The sequence below is a fragment of the Syngnathoides biaculeatus genome, chromosome 11 (assembly GCF_019802595.1).
Source record: "Syngnathoides biaculeatus isolate LvHL_M chromosome 11, ASM1980259v1, whole genome shotgun sequence".
In the NCBI taxonomy this organism is placed as follows: Eukaryota; Metazoa; Chordata; class Actinopteri; order Syngnathiformes; family Syngnathidae; genus Syngnathoides; species Syngnathoides biaculeatus.
This window is the reverse complement of record NC_084650.1, coordinates 11,777,582-11,793,534: the sequence shown is the minus strand read 5'-3', so window position 1 is coordinate 11,793,534 and position 15,953 is coordinate 11,777,582. Positions and strand designations below refer to the sequence as shown.

At 46.6% G+C, this 15,953-nt stretch overlaps 1 protein-coding gene across 2 annotated transcripts; it reads right to left on the bottom strand.

The window, feature by feature from the left end:
• Positions 1–69: 69 nt before the first annotated feature.
• On the bottom strand, positions 70–15,417 carry kcnk4a (potassium channel, subfamily K, member 4a). Of its 2 annotated transcripts, XR_009797101.1 has the most exons (9): positions 15,280–15,417; positions 12,976–13,086; positions 9,560–9,819; positions 7,588–7,705; positions 7,350–7,510; positions 6,033–6,219; positions 5,123–5,259; positions 643–3,050; positions 70–571 (listed from the first exon to the last, which is right to left on the bottom strand). XR_009797101.1 is itself a non-coding variant. In XM_061834839.1 (8 exons), the coding sequence occupies exons 3-8, from the start codon at positions 9,746–9,748 to the stop codon at positions 2,160–2,162; spliced, it is 1,683 nt and encodes a 560-aa protein (XP_061690823.1). In that variant the 5' UTR covers positions 9,749–9,819; positions 12,976–13,086; positions 15,280–15,417; the 3' UTR covers positions 70–2,159. The 2 variants fall into 2 exon arrangements, 1 of the variants encoding a protein (XP_061690823.1); XM_061834839.1 differs by having other exon boundaries at positions 70–3,050.
• Positions 15,418–15,953: the final 536 nt, after the last annotated feature.

Sequence of the window (15,953 nt, the reverse complement as noted above, 5' to 3'; positions counted from 1 at the left end):
GTGTGTGTGTGTGTGCGGCGAGGTCCCCCGATCCCCACCCAGCCGCCCTTTCCCCTCCCGCCACCTCAGCCCGGCATCTGTTTGCCTTTTCCACTTAACGACCTCTTGCTATATCCGACGTGTACTTATCCCGCTCTGCGCCGCTGGCCTTGAGCACTGAGGGAAGGAGGGAGGGACGCGGGACTTGGACCCGGAGCCCCTCCAGCCTACGCGTTGCCTATAGAAAGCCGCGTTGCCGTACGAGCCGCTTGCGTGTGATAAACGCTGCTCACGCGTCGCATATTTGCATTTTCTTCATTCGGATCGACGGGTGAGCTGGAGTCCATCTCAGCTGACTTTGAAGCGAAAAGGCGCATTCGTGCTCCCAGTGACGCGACGCACAATTTCGAGTCATCGATGAGACATAAATCACTTGCCCGTTTGGCGTGCAGCTCCTCCTCCGACCTCCGCTTGACGGCACAACCGATATGCGTTGAAGTCCGTCCGAATCCAGTGACGTTGGCGCTTTGTGAAAAACCTCCGTAAAAACTGAACTCGCAAACCGTTTCCAAACTCTTTTCAGCTGAGTACACTACAAAGACAAGATATTTCATGTTCAAATCAACAAAAGGTTATTTATTGTTTTTTTTTACAAATACTCACTTGTGTTCCAAAAAAGTTGCTTGACACCTTTTGGGGGTCCACTCTTGAGTTTTTGCGCTCCCACAGCCTTTGGGAACTGAGGAGCGAAGACACTAATTGAGGTTCTGTAGGCGGAATTCTTTGTTGAGGTACAACTGCAGTTGCTCAACGGTCTGGGGTCTCCAATTTTGTATTTTGCGCTTCGCAGTCCGTCGCACATTTTCAACAGGAGACAGGTCTGCAAAGCTGAGAGCAGCGTTTGGCACTTGCATTCGTAGATTTAGCGACAAACAGCTCAATAAAGACAAAACGTAGAAGTTATGCGAGCGGCAAAACGCCGAGGCAGGAGAACGGGGAGGGCGAGGAGCTCCGTTCTGCGGCCTCGGCATTATTAAAGCCGCACAAGTTCCCTTTTTAAACGCTTGAGGGCGTGCTGGCGCGGCGCTTCAAGGCAGCGCTTTATTGCAGCTCGTAAAATTTTTTAAAAAAAGGCCGATTTATGACGGAGAACACCAAAGTCGGGGTCGGTATTTAGTCGCGGCAAGCGGGCACGACAATCGGAACGCTAAAACATTCATCGAGTGATGATGAAATGCGCGGCGGCCTCGGACGCAAGTGTCGCCGGCGCGTCCGGGGGGCCGCGAGTAAAGCGAGACGCTCATGTCCAGACCGCAGCGGCGGCGCCGGAGGTCAACGAGGACTCGCCGAGGTCAGCACGTCTGCAAACACGAACGAGGACGAAGTGGTAGGAAAGCGGATTTTTGTGGCTTATTGCGTCATTCTGCGAATGCAGACTCAAGCGTTCATATTCAAAGAGCGACATGAGGCATTTTTTTCCATTTTTTTACAATTTGAACAACTACTTCCTGGTGTCTCATAAATTACGGGAAAGTGAACTTTTGCATACATCAGAATTGTGAGGTACGCATGCTCATCAGTCATTCAGGTGCTGGCCATCATACGTCTCGTTTAATTTTAAATAATTCAATATAGACAAAAAAAAAAAAAAACACTTTGGCCTGGAAAAAAAGTGACATCACAAATTCACGTGGGCGTAAGCTGCGGTGTTTTCACTTCAACCATTCGCACGAGTCGTCCGTCCACAAAGGTTGAATGGAGGCAACTGGACTTTTTTGGTTTGTGGAAGATATTTCACCTTTAGAGGTCTAAATTTTATGCGACGCCATCTCTGGTGGCCTCGTTCCACGCGTAAACCGTCTACGAAAAAGCTCTTTTGCTATCTGGCGCGTGAACTATCAATTGGTACGCGGGATGCCAATGACGGATCTTCACCACCAAAGGTGGGGAGAATAATAACGTTCCTACGGTGACAAACCCCGAGTGGAAACACCATCCGGAGTATGAATACAGTTAAAAGTTAAAGTCTGGACAAGCCTTTTGGATGGGAGGTGAATCGTCTCCAAGAACCACCACGAAGCCAGCGGCCTCCGATCAACCTCCGCAGACGTTCAAAAATCTTTGGTGAGACATTGGAAACCTGGAAGTTATTGTTCATAAAAGGCGGAAGGAGAGAAACGTCAGAGCGTCCGCGGCGAGTCCGGAGGCGGCGTGGGCGGATTGGACGGCGGCTGCATGTCCCCGCCGGGCCTCCGCTCGTGTTCTTTGGTGACGCTCCTCAAGCTCTTCCTCTTGGGCTTCCGCGGGCGCCGCCTCGTCTCGCGGCCGCACTCGCTGAGCGCGTCCGACGACTCGTCGATGTACGCCAGGTTCTCGCCGAAGAAGTCCAGGAGGCCCACGGAGTAGGGAGGGAGCGAAGGCGAGGGGGCGAGGGAGCTCGGGTCGGGTGAGGTTTCGGTTTCGACGCGACCGTCTCCCATCTCGGAGTTCATTTTGTCTCCTCCGGCTTCGAGGGCTCTGCGAGCCCGCAACTTTCGGAGAACCGAGAAGGACGAAGACGCGGAGGAGACGTCGGATCTGGAGTCAAAATCGGATCCGGAGAGGGAGCCTTCCCGCCCGCCGGCTTCAGGGGAGTCCAACTCCGATGCGGACGGAGCGGCGGGAAGCGAGAATGAACGCATGAGCACCTGAGGTAAGGAGCGACGCGCCGTCTGTTGGCGCAAAGCCGCAGACAGCTCGGGCGGCTTGGCCCTCGGCACGGTCCCGCCGCCGAGCCTCCCCCTCGGGTCGCTCATCACGGTCCTCTCCGAGGAGGAGCAGAGCCCCTCCAGGCGGCTCACGGAACCGGACAGGCCGGCCCAGCGGGCGGGGAGGTGCCCGTTCTCGGAGCCCCCCCGGGCCCAGTAGCCCAGCGTGACCTGGGCTCCGCGGCGGATGCGGCGGCGCTCGCTTCGCTTCCAGCGCCGGCGCTGCAGGAGGAACGGGTCGTTGAATTCTAAAGGGTTGGGGATGCGGAAGTCCTTGGACATGTGCTGCGTCCAGTCGGTGGCGTGGGCGCGCAACTCCTCCATCTGACGGGGCGAGAAGGCAGTGAGCAGAAAACGAGAACGTACACCAACTATGAAGTGATTTCGTTTTGCAAATCGACGAAGGACATATCGATCAACTGGTTGAAAATTGTTGCAAAACTTCGCCTCTTCTCTTACTCTCCGGGAGCCGAGCTGAAATTCGGCGCCTCAAGATTGAAAGTCTGAATGTTGTTTTGCATATATTTGTGTAACCGTTTTGTGGGTGACGGGTGACTGCATTTTTCAACGGTGCACCTAAAAAATGGGTGTGCACAGCCATTTGAGGGGGAAATATACATTTTTTTTTTTAAACCCAGCATGGTCTAAACCAATCAGAGATTGTGCACCGCTCCTTCTGGAGTGCGCTCAGATGGAACGAACTGCCGTGCGTGCAGGACGTTCTGTTCTGCAAGATAAGCGTAATTCCCGGCGTACAGAGCTCGCCTGGTTATAAACCTCACCCAGTAATTTGTAAAGGAAATACCATTTGGTACATACATAGGCCGTAGCCGTGTAAAAGCCGCAAGAGCCCACATTGAAACCCACATTCAAACACGAGTTATTTACAAAAAGAAAAAAAATAGAACACAAAGAGTTTAACACTAGCGTCGCTAATGCTAGCGCCACGCTAACAGCCCCGGTAAAAAAACAAAAACAAAAGAAAAAAATACCGGTAAAAATCACTTGAGACACGGCAGTAACACACTAGCACAGCGTTAACAGGGCCAGACCGGTAAAAGTCACTTCCTTGGCACACCTTTTCCGCTCGCGTGCCCCCCTGCACCCGTTAGAAAATGCCCGAATTAGCCGCATCACCGCATAAACCGAAAAAAAAGTCACGTCTTATAGTCCGGAAATTCCGGCACGTGCACTGTACACCGAATTCGCCAAATTCAAGAATAGAAGAAAAAAAGAATGTTTGTTTCTTCTTTTTCAAATTTTTTAACAGTAGGATAAAATTGGCCACTTCTCTCAGAAACTGAATAATAATAATAACAATATTAATAATACAATACATAAAAATTGAATTTTTTTTTTTTATCTTGAAACGCAAAAAGGTGAAGCACAAAGTGACTTTTATGCATTCTTTTGCTTTGGCGGCACTGTTTTTGATGAGTCAGTTAAAACAACATTTCACAGTAATGTCATAAGTAGCGATGAACCTCACCAGACATGACGTCACGCACGGAATCTATTACTGTATTCAGCGGCGCTCCTTATATGGGCAACGTGGGCGTCGTCGTCGTACAATCTCTGCTGTACTCGGTCACATTTATAACACGCGCATACTGTACGTCACAAAATCAACACAATCGATCTGTTTGCGTTTAAAATGCGTCAACTAGTTAAACTGGAACAGCGGCAGACCGCCAGCTTGGTTCCTGGCTGCAATCGTAAAAACGCACTTGAGGCACTGAAAAATTCTGTTAATATTGCGTTATTATTATAATTATTAAACTGGATTAAAAAAACAACAACTAGGTATAAGTTTTTGGCACTTGAAGTAGTGAAGGCAGCCGTTGCTCAACAATGCAAAATTGGGCCCTCGTGATATATTTTAGAAATTCTAACTGGAAACTTGATTATCAGGATCATCTACTTATGTGCCTAATGTTTCATTTTCGTTGCAATTTTTGGGAATGGAGCCGGACTCTGTTTTGCTTCTATCCAGCCATCTATTTTCTTAGCCGCTTATCCTCACGAGGGTCGCGGGGAGCGCCGGAGCCCATCCCGGCTGTCGACGGGCAGGAGGCGGGGCGCGCCCTGAACTGGTCGCCGGCCAATCGCAGGGCACATAGAGACAAACAGCCAATCGCACTCACAATCACACCGAGGGGCAATTTAGAGTGTCCAATTCATGTTGCATGTTTTTGGGATGTGGGAGGAAACCGAGAAAAACCCACGCAGGCTCGGGGGAGAGCATGCAAACGCCACACAGGCGGGGCCGGGATTCAAAACTGTGAGGCCATCGCTTTCTCGCTAATCCACCGTGCTACTTATTGCTCTACACTTCAATGCCGATGTTCAATAATCCTCGAGCGTCATCCAAAAATGTGTGCGTGTGTGTGTTTTGCCTCAGCGCGCGTCCTCTTGGAGAGCACACGCAGCCAGTTGCCAATCATGGTGAGGATGGAGGCAAAGTAGGCCAAACCGAACACGATCCACAGCCACACCAGAGGCTTGAAGAACAGCCCGCCGGCGTGGCTGCCATCTGCAGACACACCAAAAATGACAATTAATATTATTAATGTGGAAGGCAGTGAGCGCTCATGATGTTCCTGGGAAATGGTCAAATATTATTTATTTACAACAAATAACGTATCTCTCTTTTATCTACGGCAGTGGCATCGAAAGAACAAATCCTGTAAACCGGCGGTGTCGGACTCATTTTTGTCGCGGGCCACATTGGACTCGCGGTTTCCCTCAGAGGGCCGCTACGGCTGTGAAACCATAAAAAAAAAAAAAATCCTTGACCGCGTCATCATATTTACACATGAAATTTAGGAACTCTTTTAAGAATCAGAATTCCAATGATTGTCGTTTGGTAACACAAAATGCTTGTAATATCTCAAACGTAATCATTCATGATGGAACAATTTGAAATTTTGGTACAATAAAAAATCATGGACGTTGATGCACACGATTTGCCTCCGCGGGCCACATAAATTCATGCGGCAGGCCGGATCTGGCCCCCGTTCCTTGAGTTTGACACCCGCACTGGAAATGCTCTTCTGTTTGATGGCAGGAAGTGTCGAATTCGTTTTTTGTGACATTTTTGTTTTGTAGTGTGCCGTGAGATTTTTTTTTAAATGTAAAATATGCGCCTCGGCCCAATAAAGGTCGGGAATCAGGCAGCCTTGATCGGATTCTGATGTTGTGGGAACTGAACCCTCACGTAAAGGGCCGTCTATTGATAGTAATATCTGAAAAGGTTTGGGAATTTTACCGAGCCTTGAAAATACGGCCACGACCGATTGTTCCTACCCGGCACGTAATCCCCGAAGCCCACGGTGGTGAGCGTGATGACCACAAAGTAGAAGGACTCCAGGAAGGACCACTCCTCGGAGTTCTGGAAGACCACGGCGGGCACGGCCAGGAAGATGAGGCAGCCGATGAGGATGGACAGCACGGCCGAGATCACTCGCACCGTGGTGGGCCGCACTTGCCGCTTCTGACGGCGGCGAATGCACACAAGCCGTCATCAGAGACCGTCTCCCCGTCCTAGTGGCGAGGTCGCAAACGACGCAATCGAGCCTCATTTAAAAAAAAAAAAAAAAAAAAAAATCATCATTCACTTGGCTAGATTAAATGGCATTAATTGGAAACTCAAAATTGCCCCTCGGTGCGGTTTTGTCTCCATGTGCCCTGCGATTGGCTGGCAACCAGTTCAGGGTGTACCCCGACCGCCTCCTGCCCGTTGATAGCTGGGATAGGCTCCAGCGCTCCCCACGACCCTCGTGAGGATAAGCGGCTAAGAAAATGGATGGATGGATTAAATGGGTGGCACGGTGGGTCAACTGTAAAGCGTTGGCCTTACAGTTCTGAGGTCCCGGGTTCAATCCCGAACCCGCCTGTGTGGAGTTTGCATGTTCTCCCAATGGCTGCGTGGCTTTTCTCTGGGTGGGCACTCGGGTGTCCTCCCACATCCCAAAAACATGCAATATTAATTGGACACTCGAAATTGCCCATAGCTATGATTGTGAGTGCGGCTCTTTGTCTCTATCTGCCCCAAGATTGACTGGCGACCAGTTGAGGGTGTACCCTGCCCTCCCGCCCGTTGACAGCTGGGATAGGCTCCAGCGCTCCCTGCGACCCTCGTGAGGATATGTAGCTGAGAACATTGATGGGCGGCACTCCCCACCTACCTCATGAGTATAAGCGGCTAAGAAAATGGATGGATGAAATGAATTTCATTCGCCTCATAGCTTAACTTGTAAGTGCCAAAGTAATTTTTAACTTACTGTCACAATATCAATAAAAATGCTCGTGTCAAAATCAAGCGAGTAAATTCTAGATCACAATGTTCACATGACATGATTGTCAATTTATTTCTGGTTTTATGCTGCTTGAATGTTTTACATTCTACAATCGCCAATGTAAGGTTTGACGCCTAAAATTTTGATACATACATAATCGATAATATTGTTCATATAATACTGTTCAAAATACTAAAATCATCTGTGGTCACTAAAAATAATAAAAAAAGGAAATCCTCTTCATTTTTTTTTTTTTTTTCTAAAGTGACAAACAATGAGCGTAAAACCGTTCCCCACCTGCAGGGGTCACTAGAATAATCCTCACCAGGAAGAGGGTCTCAATCTTGGCCACCGCCCTGCGCAGCACGGTGCCCATGTGGTCGCCCACCCCGGCCAGAAGGATGCCGAACATGGGGATGCCCACCAGGGCGTAGCACACGCAGAAGAGCTGGCCGTACCACGTCCGGGGGGACAGGTTGCCGAAACCTGGAGGAGAGAAGACGCCGGACGTCAGGAGCCCGTCGCGGCCCGGACGGCGGGACGGGGGAGGAGGTCCGGCGGACCGATGGTGGTGATGATGGCGCCGCAGAAGAAGAAGGCGGAGGCCACGTCCCAGCGGGTGCTGAAGTTGGAGGAGAGGCTGCCCACCTCCAGGCCGGCTTCCACGGCAGACGAGACTTCCTGGGCGACGGACACAAAACACGCCAGACGCGTAACGAGACAAAACCCCGCTAGGGTGTGTGGACGCATTGGAAAAGAAAAAAAAAAAAAACAACAAAAAACATCAATAATAATAATAATAATAATTCCAACCGTCGAGTGCATTCCACGGCAGAAGGTGGCGCTATAACTTGGGGAAGGTTCTTTCTCGGATAGGTCACAACAGAGAGCCTCAATCATACGCATTTGTGTGTCTTTTGTTTAATTGTATAGTTTTTGTTGAAGTAAAAGTAGTATTATCACAATTTATATCAAGATATGAATCATTTTCTGTGGGCGCAGGGAAGAGGGGAAAAAAAAAGCACTCATTACGGGAAACATTTGATGAATCCATTAAAATGGACCGTAACCTTCAGCCTATACGCCGCAACTTTTTTCACACACTTTCAACACTGCGGTTTATGCGGTGATGCAGCTAATTTGTGCAGTTTTTCTCACGGCCGCAAGGGGGCACTTGAGACCGGTGGAATTTGCGCGCCGAGCAAGTGACGAGTCACTGCGTTAGCACGTTTCTGCTGTGTTACTGGCGTGTCTCAGTGACATTTACCGGTAAAATTGAGTTTAACCGGCCCAGTTAGCGTTAGTGCTAACGCGGCGGTAGCTCAGCCCTAGCTTTAGTGCAGCGCTAGCGTTAGCACTAGCGTTATCGCCGTGCTGTCATTCGCACTGGCGTTAGAAAAAGCAGAAAAATATTTTAGAATCTCAAATAAATCAAATGTAAAAAAAATGACAATCACATTAAAGCCTCGGTTTTCGAACGTCCCCATTTTCGAACAAATTTTGAGACGTTTTTGAACAAAAATCGGTACTCGAACGCCACCGAAAAAAAACGGAAATAACATATCGCGCGCGGCCAGACCAGCTGACTCACGCCACGCTTTGCTGTGAAATTCCCACGCTGCTGAAAAAAACCCGGAAATGACATCATGCGGGCGGTGCAACCAGCGCACTTTTGTTATTGTGCGTAACGCAGCCTCTGTACAGACGTGTGGCGGCAGTGACTGCTGTTTGTCCCAAGTGCTGACATCAAAGCCATCTGTGCCAAGTGGAACGAAATCCATAATTTCGTCGAACTTCATCACCCCGATAGATCTGAATGTCGCAGAGCCCTCCAAACCTTTTCATGGTGTCATGATGAGCCACTTCAGAAATGTTTTGAAGAGATGGCAGAAACAAATGATGATGATTAGATTTGTTTTTTGTTAAAAGGAGTGAGTCACCACCCTCAAGACATTTGATATGTACAGCTGTTGAAGTATTTCTGCATTTTTATGTTTGTTAACGTGAGTTATGAATGTTTTTGTGTTACTTGGAATAAAAAAAAAAAAAAAATCCCCCACCCCGTTATTGTTTGTTTAAAGTTATTCTGCAATTTTGTTAATAAAAAAATTTACAAGGCTGGGGGCCGAGTCGCTGTGCTGGTCTAAAATTATTGTATCATATAAAGTATTTCTACTATGCAGTTTATAGTCTATATAATATACAGTTTAGTCTATATCAGGAAAAGCTTAAAAAAATGCTTTAAAAAGCCCAATTTTTTAGGCTTGGAACGCATTATTTATTTTTCCATTCATTGTAATGGGAAACATCCATTCGGTTTTCTAACAATTCACTTTTCGGACCGTTTCCTGGAACGGATTGCGGTCGAAAACCGAGGCACCACTGTATGTGCATCGGTGAGGCAACATTTATTGAACGAAATCGTAAAAACTGCCAAATCAAAATGTTCGGTATGTAAGAGGTCTTACAAAAACACAAGCAAAAAGCTGCGTTTGTGTGGACGAATGTCGCTTATGTTCACGAGTCGCGCGTTACCTCGAGCAGCTTGTAGAACTCCCGCTCGCTGACGCACGAGTGATTGCCCAGGAAGTCGTTCTTGGCGGCCAGCAGCTCCCGGAACTTGTCGCTCTCCTCGGAAGCCTCCAGATTCTGGAAGACCAGCGCCCCCATGCCCAGGTACAGCACCACCCCGAACAAGAGGGCCAGGACCGTGGTGCAGCGCATGGTCCCCGCCCAACTCCGGGGTCAGAGGTCGGGGGATGTGGCGGCCGGCGCTCGCAGTCAGGATACACTTGCTGCTCATAAACAGGAAGTTCCTTTTAGAGTGCCGCTCTACGTGTAAACAAGCAACACCCGTGCTATTGGCGGGCTGATTTTTATTTATTTTTTTTTAATCTATGCGCGCTTGCGTCACACCTGGCAGGAAGTTAAAATCCCTTAAGGACGTTCCCATGAACGCTGGGTGAGAAGTCACACACTGATGATGTCATACCCAACCCCGTCCCTATTTTGCAGTCCGCCAAGAACAAAATATACCCATTCAAGTTGTTTTCCGGGGAATCTTTCCTAGATTCAAACTTTTGACAAGTCACTTAAAACCCGCCGTCATCTCCTCTCGCTAACACAATCGATACATGCGATCGATCGATTGAACTCGAGCATGTGATGCGTCCGTTTTCTTCGGGGCTTCTCCTTACTAAGGTTGCGGGTGATGCTGGCACCCATTAGCTGACTTTCCCAGTCAGGTAGGACGGGTGGTCGGTCGCAGGTGTCAAACTCAAGGCCCGGGGGCCAGATCCGGCCCGCCACATGGTTTTATGTGGCCCGCAAAGGCAAATCTAGTGCGTCAACTTCAGTGATTCTTGTGAAAAACAAAGTTTCAACTCGTCAAATATTGAACCGTAAATGTATACAACGTTCTCGACCGCAATACCGTTCCAGAAAACGGTTCGATAAGTGATTTGTTCGAAAACCGAATCGATGTTTCCCCATGAATGGAAAAAGAAATAATGCGTTCCAAGCCTAAAAACATTTGGCTTTTTAAAGGATAATTTTTTTTTAGCTTTTTCTGATATTAAACTGCATAGTATAAGTACATGTATAGTTTAAATTATTTATATAATAAAATAATTTAAGAAATATATTTCTTTTTTGCTTAAAATGTCTGCTTTAGTTCGTACGAGTTCTTTGGAGCCGTGATTGGGGGTTCATACGATTGTCCTCCATAAGAAGAAAAACAACAATCAGTACCGGGACACGTCTGTCTTCAGATGCCGCAAAAGTGCGCCGGTTGCGCCACGGGCGAGATGTTATTTCCGTTTTTTGGGGGGGGATGCATTCGAATTAAAATAAAACAAAACGCGTCGCGGGTGGGTTAACAGCTTGCACCGCGCGCATTATGTTATTTCCGGGTTTTTTCGGCGAAATGGGAATTCACAACAAAAGCGCGTTTGGGTCAGCTGGTCCGGCCGCGCGCAATACGGGGATGTTCGCGTCCCGATTTTTGTTCGAAAACAGAAGCAAAAAAAAATATCTCGAAATTTTCTTTCGAATAACGATTTGTCCGAAAAGGGGAACGTTCGAGAACCGAGGCTTTACTGGACTGTATTTTTGTCTTACCAACGATGAACAATAGTTGAAAAAAAAGCTACCATATTTTCCGCACTACAAGGCGCATAGAATCGACGCTACAGTCGAGGCTGGGGTTACGTGATGCATCCATGCACTAAAGGCGCACCTGATTGGAAGGCGCACTGTCGGCTTTTGAGAAAATTAAAGGCTTTTGGTTACGGCTCATAGTCTGGAAAATACGCTACGATTGATTTCTGACTCCAAAACTAGTTCATAAAGTGGTGTAAACATAATGCGGTGATGAAATGTTTTGATGGCTTTGCAGTCGCAACAACCCGCGGAGCGAAAGCGCCACTCCAAAGGGGCCCCGGACAAACGTTAGCTTGACTCCGCTACTCCCCTACTCCAAGTCGACCGTGAGCCCGGTGAGGATAAGATCTCGAGAAAACGGATGAGTGCCAATCCCGTTTTGTTTTGCCTTCCTCAGAAAGGAAACTCTGGTTTTCTATGAAACTTCCTTTCAAGATCCAATATGGCGCCGCCGTTTGCCCGTTGATTGATTTTGCAGGTGGCCGATTCACGTTCGAGTCTCCGTGGGAGCGCTCGTTTCTCACACTTTGAAAGAATCGCAAAATAGTGCAAACAGTGAGAGGAAGACATTGGTGACGTTTCGGTCATCTACGTGATTTCCGAACACTGTGACTGGGACGTGGTTCAAGTTCACTTCGTCTTCATTGACAGGGTTCAATCGCTATATTGTGGTTCATAAATCATTTTCTGGACATTTTCGTCTTGCGCTTGTTGAGTTGAAAATATTTTTGCGGTGTGTGGAAAAACTGTCTTGATAAAGTGGAAAAAAATGTGTCACACTACAGAAGTTTTGTCAACGACCCTGCCAAATTTGAATGACTACCGTAATTTCCGGCCTACAATACTTTTTTCACACGTTTTCAACCCTGCGGTTTATGCGGTGATGCGGCTAATTTGTGCATATTTTCTAACGGCCGCTCGGGGGGCACTGAAGCGGAAAAGGTAAGAGGGAGACCGGAATATATGCGCCGAGGAAGTGCCTTTTCCCGGCCATGTTAGCGTGTTGCTGCTGTGTTACTTCCATGTCTCGGTGATTTTTTTAATAGTAAGTTTTTTTGGGTAACAGACCCTGTCAGCGCCGCGCTAGCGTTAGCGTCGCGCTAGCATTAAACTCTTTCTGCGTACCGTCTTTCTTTGTAAATATTTCGTGTTTCAATGTGGGCACTCGCGGCTTTTATACGGCTGCGGCCTACGTATGTACCAAATTGTATTTCCTTTACAAATGCGCTGGGTGCGCTCTGTCGGCAGGGAATTACGGTATTTGAACCGACCGGCATCTATTTAAGATGAGGCTTCAAATTGTGAAAAATAAAAAAAAAAATCAGCTCTTCTCGCCAATTGTCAATCGAACGCCATTTCTCCAACCTGGAAAAATGGAAGCAGTTTTATCGAGCATCTTTCTTATCCCTACACATAATTACATGTTGGAGCTGTGAAAATATATCCGCTCAAATCCTGCAGTGGCCTTTCCACACCGCAACAACGAGGCGCTCTAACCAGCACTAATCCCTTATCTGCCCCCCCACCCCCTCCCACACTACTTGTTCTCCCTGTGATGTGTGAGCACTCGTGGCTGACAACGAGGCGCTCTAATGCGATCTATGCCAGCCACAAATATTGTCATGACGGGCAGAACAATTAAATGCTCTTCCGCTAGATGGCACGAGGTACAACTTGTGTAGCCAATTTTTTTTTTTTTAGAGATTTTTTTGGGGAGATCCTCCCCCCTAATAGTAAACTATGCCACTTGACAGAAGTGGGCTAACAAGCGACGTCACCCAGGAAAGTACCTCGGGGCTCCGAAGTCAGGCGTTCATCCCATGTTAGGTCAGCTGACGAGCTCTCTCCCGGGCTCCGGCGGAGTCCGTCCACCGAAGAACGTCGACACATTCAAAGACTTCCTGCACGTGACAAACACAAGGCTACACTTTGTCGGTTTTGGAAAAGTAGTGAGCTGCTACAGACAGATGTAAGAAATACTGTACCCCCCCCACCCCCTTGAAAAAAATGGTTTCAATCTTATCGTGTTTAGCTGACCAGGGTTTAGGTGGAACACTTGGAACTTTGATAATGTCCTGACGTTTGCCAGAGTCTCGCACGCTGTTAGCATTCAGGGCTAAAGGAGCGCGGCGCCTTTGCTTGTCCAACTCTGCCACTTAGGAGGGATCGCTCGTTGTCCAAAATGTGCGGCGGGGGAGGGGGGGGGGAGGCTTGGGGGGGGGGCAGAGTAAATTCTGCCATTGTTCTTTGTTGGAACGACAGCGGCTGAGCTCACCCGAAGATAAACAACGGAGCAGGTGGGCCGCCACGCTAAACCATGAAAGAAGGACGCGAATGGGGGAACCCATGGGCCTGGTTTTCAGGGGTGGGGTGGGGGGGCAAATTTTAGACTTTGGAGGGGCTCCCATTGATATTGTGCTAATTTTGGATTTTATGATTGGCGTTTCTTGGCTTGTTTGCTGAAATGTACATTTAGAAAAAAATGTAGTGGGATCACTTTAAAATTTGGACCCCTTTTTCAAATGTGAGTGCATAAGATGGAAGTAAATGTGTGTCACTAAGATTTGAATTAAAAATGCCACTGAAAAATTTTTATGTTGCATTTTTGAATACATATTTTGACTACATTTTAAAATTCACATTTTTATTTCAAAGTGATGACATTTTCAATAGCTGTATTTCACTTCAACTTTTCAATGTTAACAAATTTGCCGTATTAAAAAAAAAAAAAAAAAACTTTCAAAATTCAAACGCATTATTTTCAGTCTCCTGAAATTCAATGTCTAAATTCTGAGTCACATGACTCAGAAAGCATAACTGCATTGGCCGGGTGTTGGGTTCCGGCATCCTTTCTTTGTGACCTGAAGTAACCCCTGCCTGTTTCACACTGAATTTAGACATTGAATTTCAGACAGCAAATTTTAGCCAGTTGAATCTCAGGAGACTGAAAATATTGCCTTTGAATTTTGAAAGGTTGATTTTTTTTTTAAAATATGGCAAATTTGTTAACATTGAAAAGTTAAACTGAATTACAGCTATTGAAAATGTGATCGCGATGTGAATTTTTAAATGTAATCAAAATATGTATATCAAAAACACAACCTAAAATTTTTAATTCAAATACATATTTACTTTCATAGCAGGATGTTAAAATATGATTAGCACATTTTCATTGCACTGTTGAGTGAGTAACTTACGTAAACTGAATTGACGTAAATTATTTTATTAATTTTATGTATTTAATTAAATTGTAAATTGGCGTAAACTGAGCACTGTTTGAATTTTTATAATTTCTTTCAATTTTCAATGTGCAAAAGCAGTATTAAATGTACGCACGCACATCACGCTTCATACATAGTACATATTTTGGCTGGATTAGAATTATGGTATCATTTATTACTGTTGGGAATTTAGACTTTTCACTTTGAATTATTTGTACAAATGGTATTTGTACAATATATATATATATATATATATATATATATGCGCGCTTATAGTGGTACTACAAGCATAATTAGACTATTTACATGCAACATTTAAATAGTTTTTTTCAAAATGTATAAATCCCTCCTGTAGGATGGCTCTATCGCAGTGGTGAATTATCAAGAAAATGTTTTTGGGGTTTTTTTCCCCAGAGTTTGAACAAGTTTAGGAATTTTGAAAGGATAATTAAGTTTGAAAAATATTTCGGGGGAAAATGATATTCTTCATGAAATAATTTTTCATCATTAGGGACACGTGCACAAAGTGTTATCCAGCACAGGTGCAAGACGATGACCTTTGTTAATATTTTTGATCAAACGTTACAATGAGCAGGTGTGACAAAATGAGGAAACAAGCTCACAAATTCTCATTCTTGTAAACAGAAATATGTTTTAATGCGTTGCATAACTCATAAAATGATGCCAACTAAGCTTCAGAGATGACTCCAATTACGTGCGGCCGATCGAGCCGTGCAAACGTGAGAGACGCCAATTTGAAAACAAACATCGCCGACCGAGCACATGGATGAACGAATGAATGAACGAACGAGACGGCAACTTTTCTCAGAACAAACCAAAAAAACAATTATCAACGAAGAACACGTTTCTTACCTCGCCTTTTCTGAAACTTCCAAACTCCGCCCGGTCGGTCCGACGCGCGACGTTCTGCGGCGCTCGGGAACTGTGCGTGTCGTCAAAGTGCATGTGTGCTTTCTTCTTGGAACGTGTTTCCCCATACTTGTGATCCTACATCACTCTGAAAGAGGAGAAGGAGGAGGAGGTTGGGGTGGTTGGGGGGGGGGGGGGGGGGGAACACACGACACAATACAGGGTCCGCAATTTCCTGAGATGGATGTGTGTGTGTGTGTGTGTGTTTGTTGGGAGGGGCGGAGAGAGGGATTGACCAAAAAAAAAAAGACCCTTGACTCTTTCGAGACAGAGTTATGGATGATGAAATAAAACCAAGGCCAAATTTTGCAAAAATGAGAATATAAAAGGCCAAGTGGGAACAAATGGCGAAGAGAGACAAAAAGGGAGAAAAGACGTTCGGGAACGAAGGCGTAAATGAGTCCGTTCATCAAGAGAGTCCGCTTCAGTGCAGTACGGCAGAACTTCAAATGGGCCAATCGTAGACGGCCGCAGCCTGGCCGACGGACGTCGGACTCGTCGACGAAATATGCCGATTTTAACCAAGTTGCCAATGGAATTAAATATCTCACTCGTCCCATTTGTGGACACGTGCGACCCGAAAGCAGAAGAAAAAAATTCAGCTATATAAAACAAAC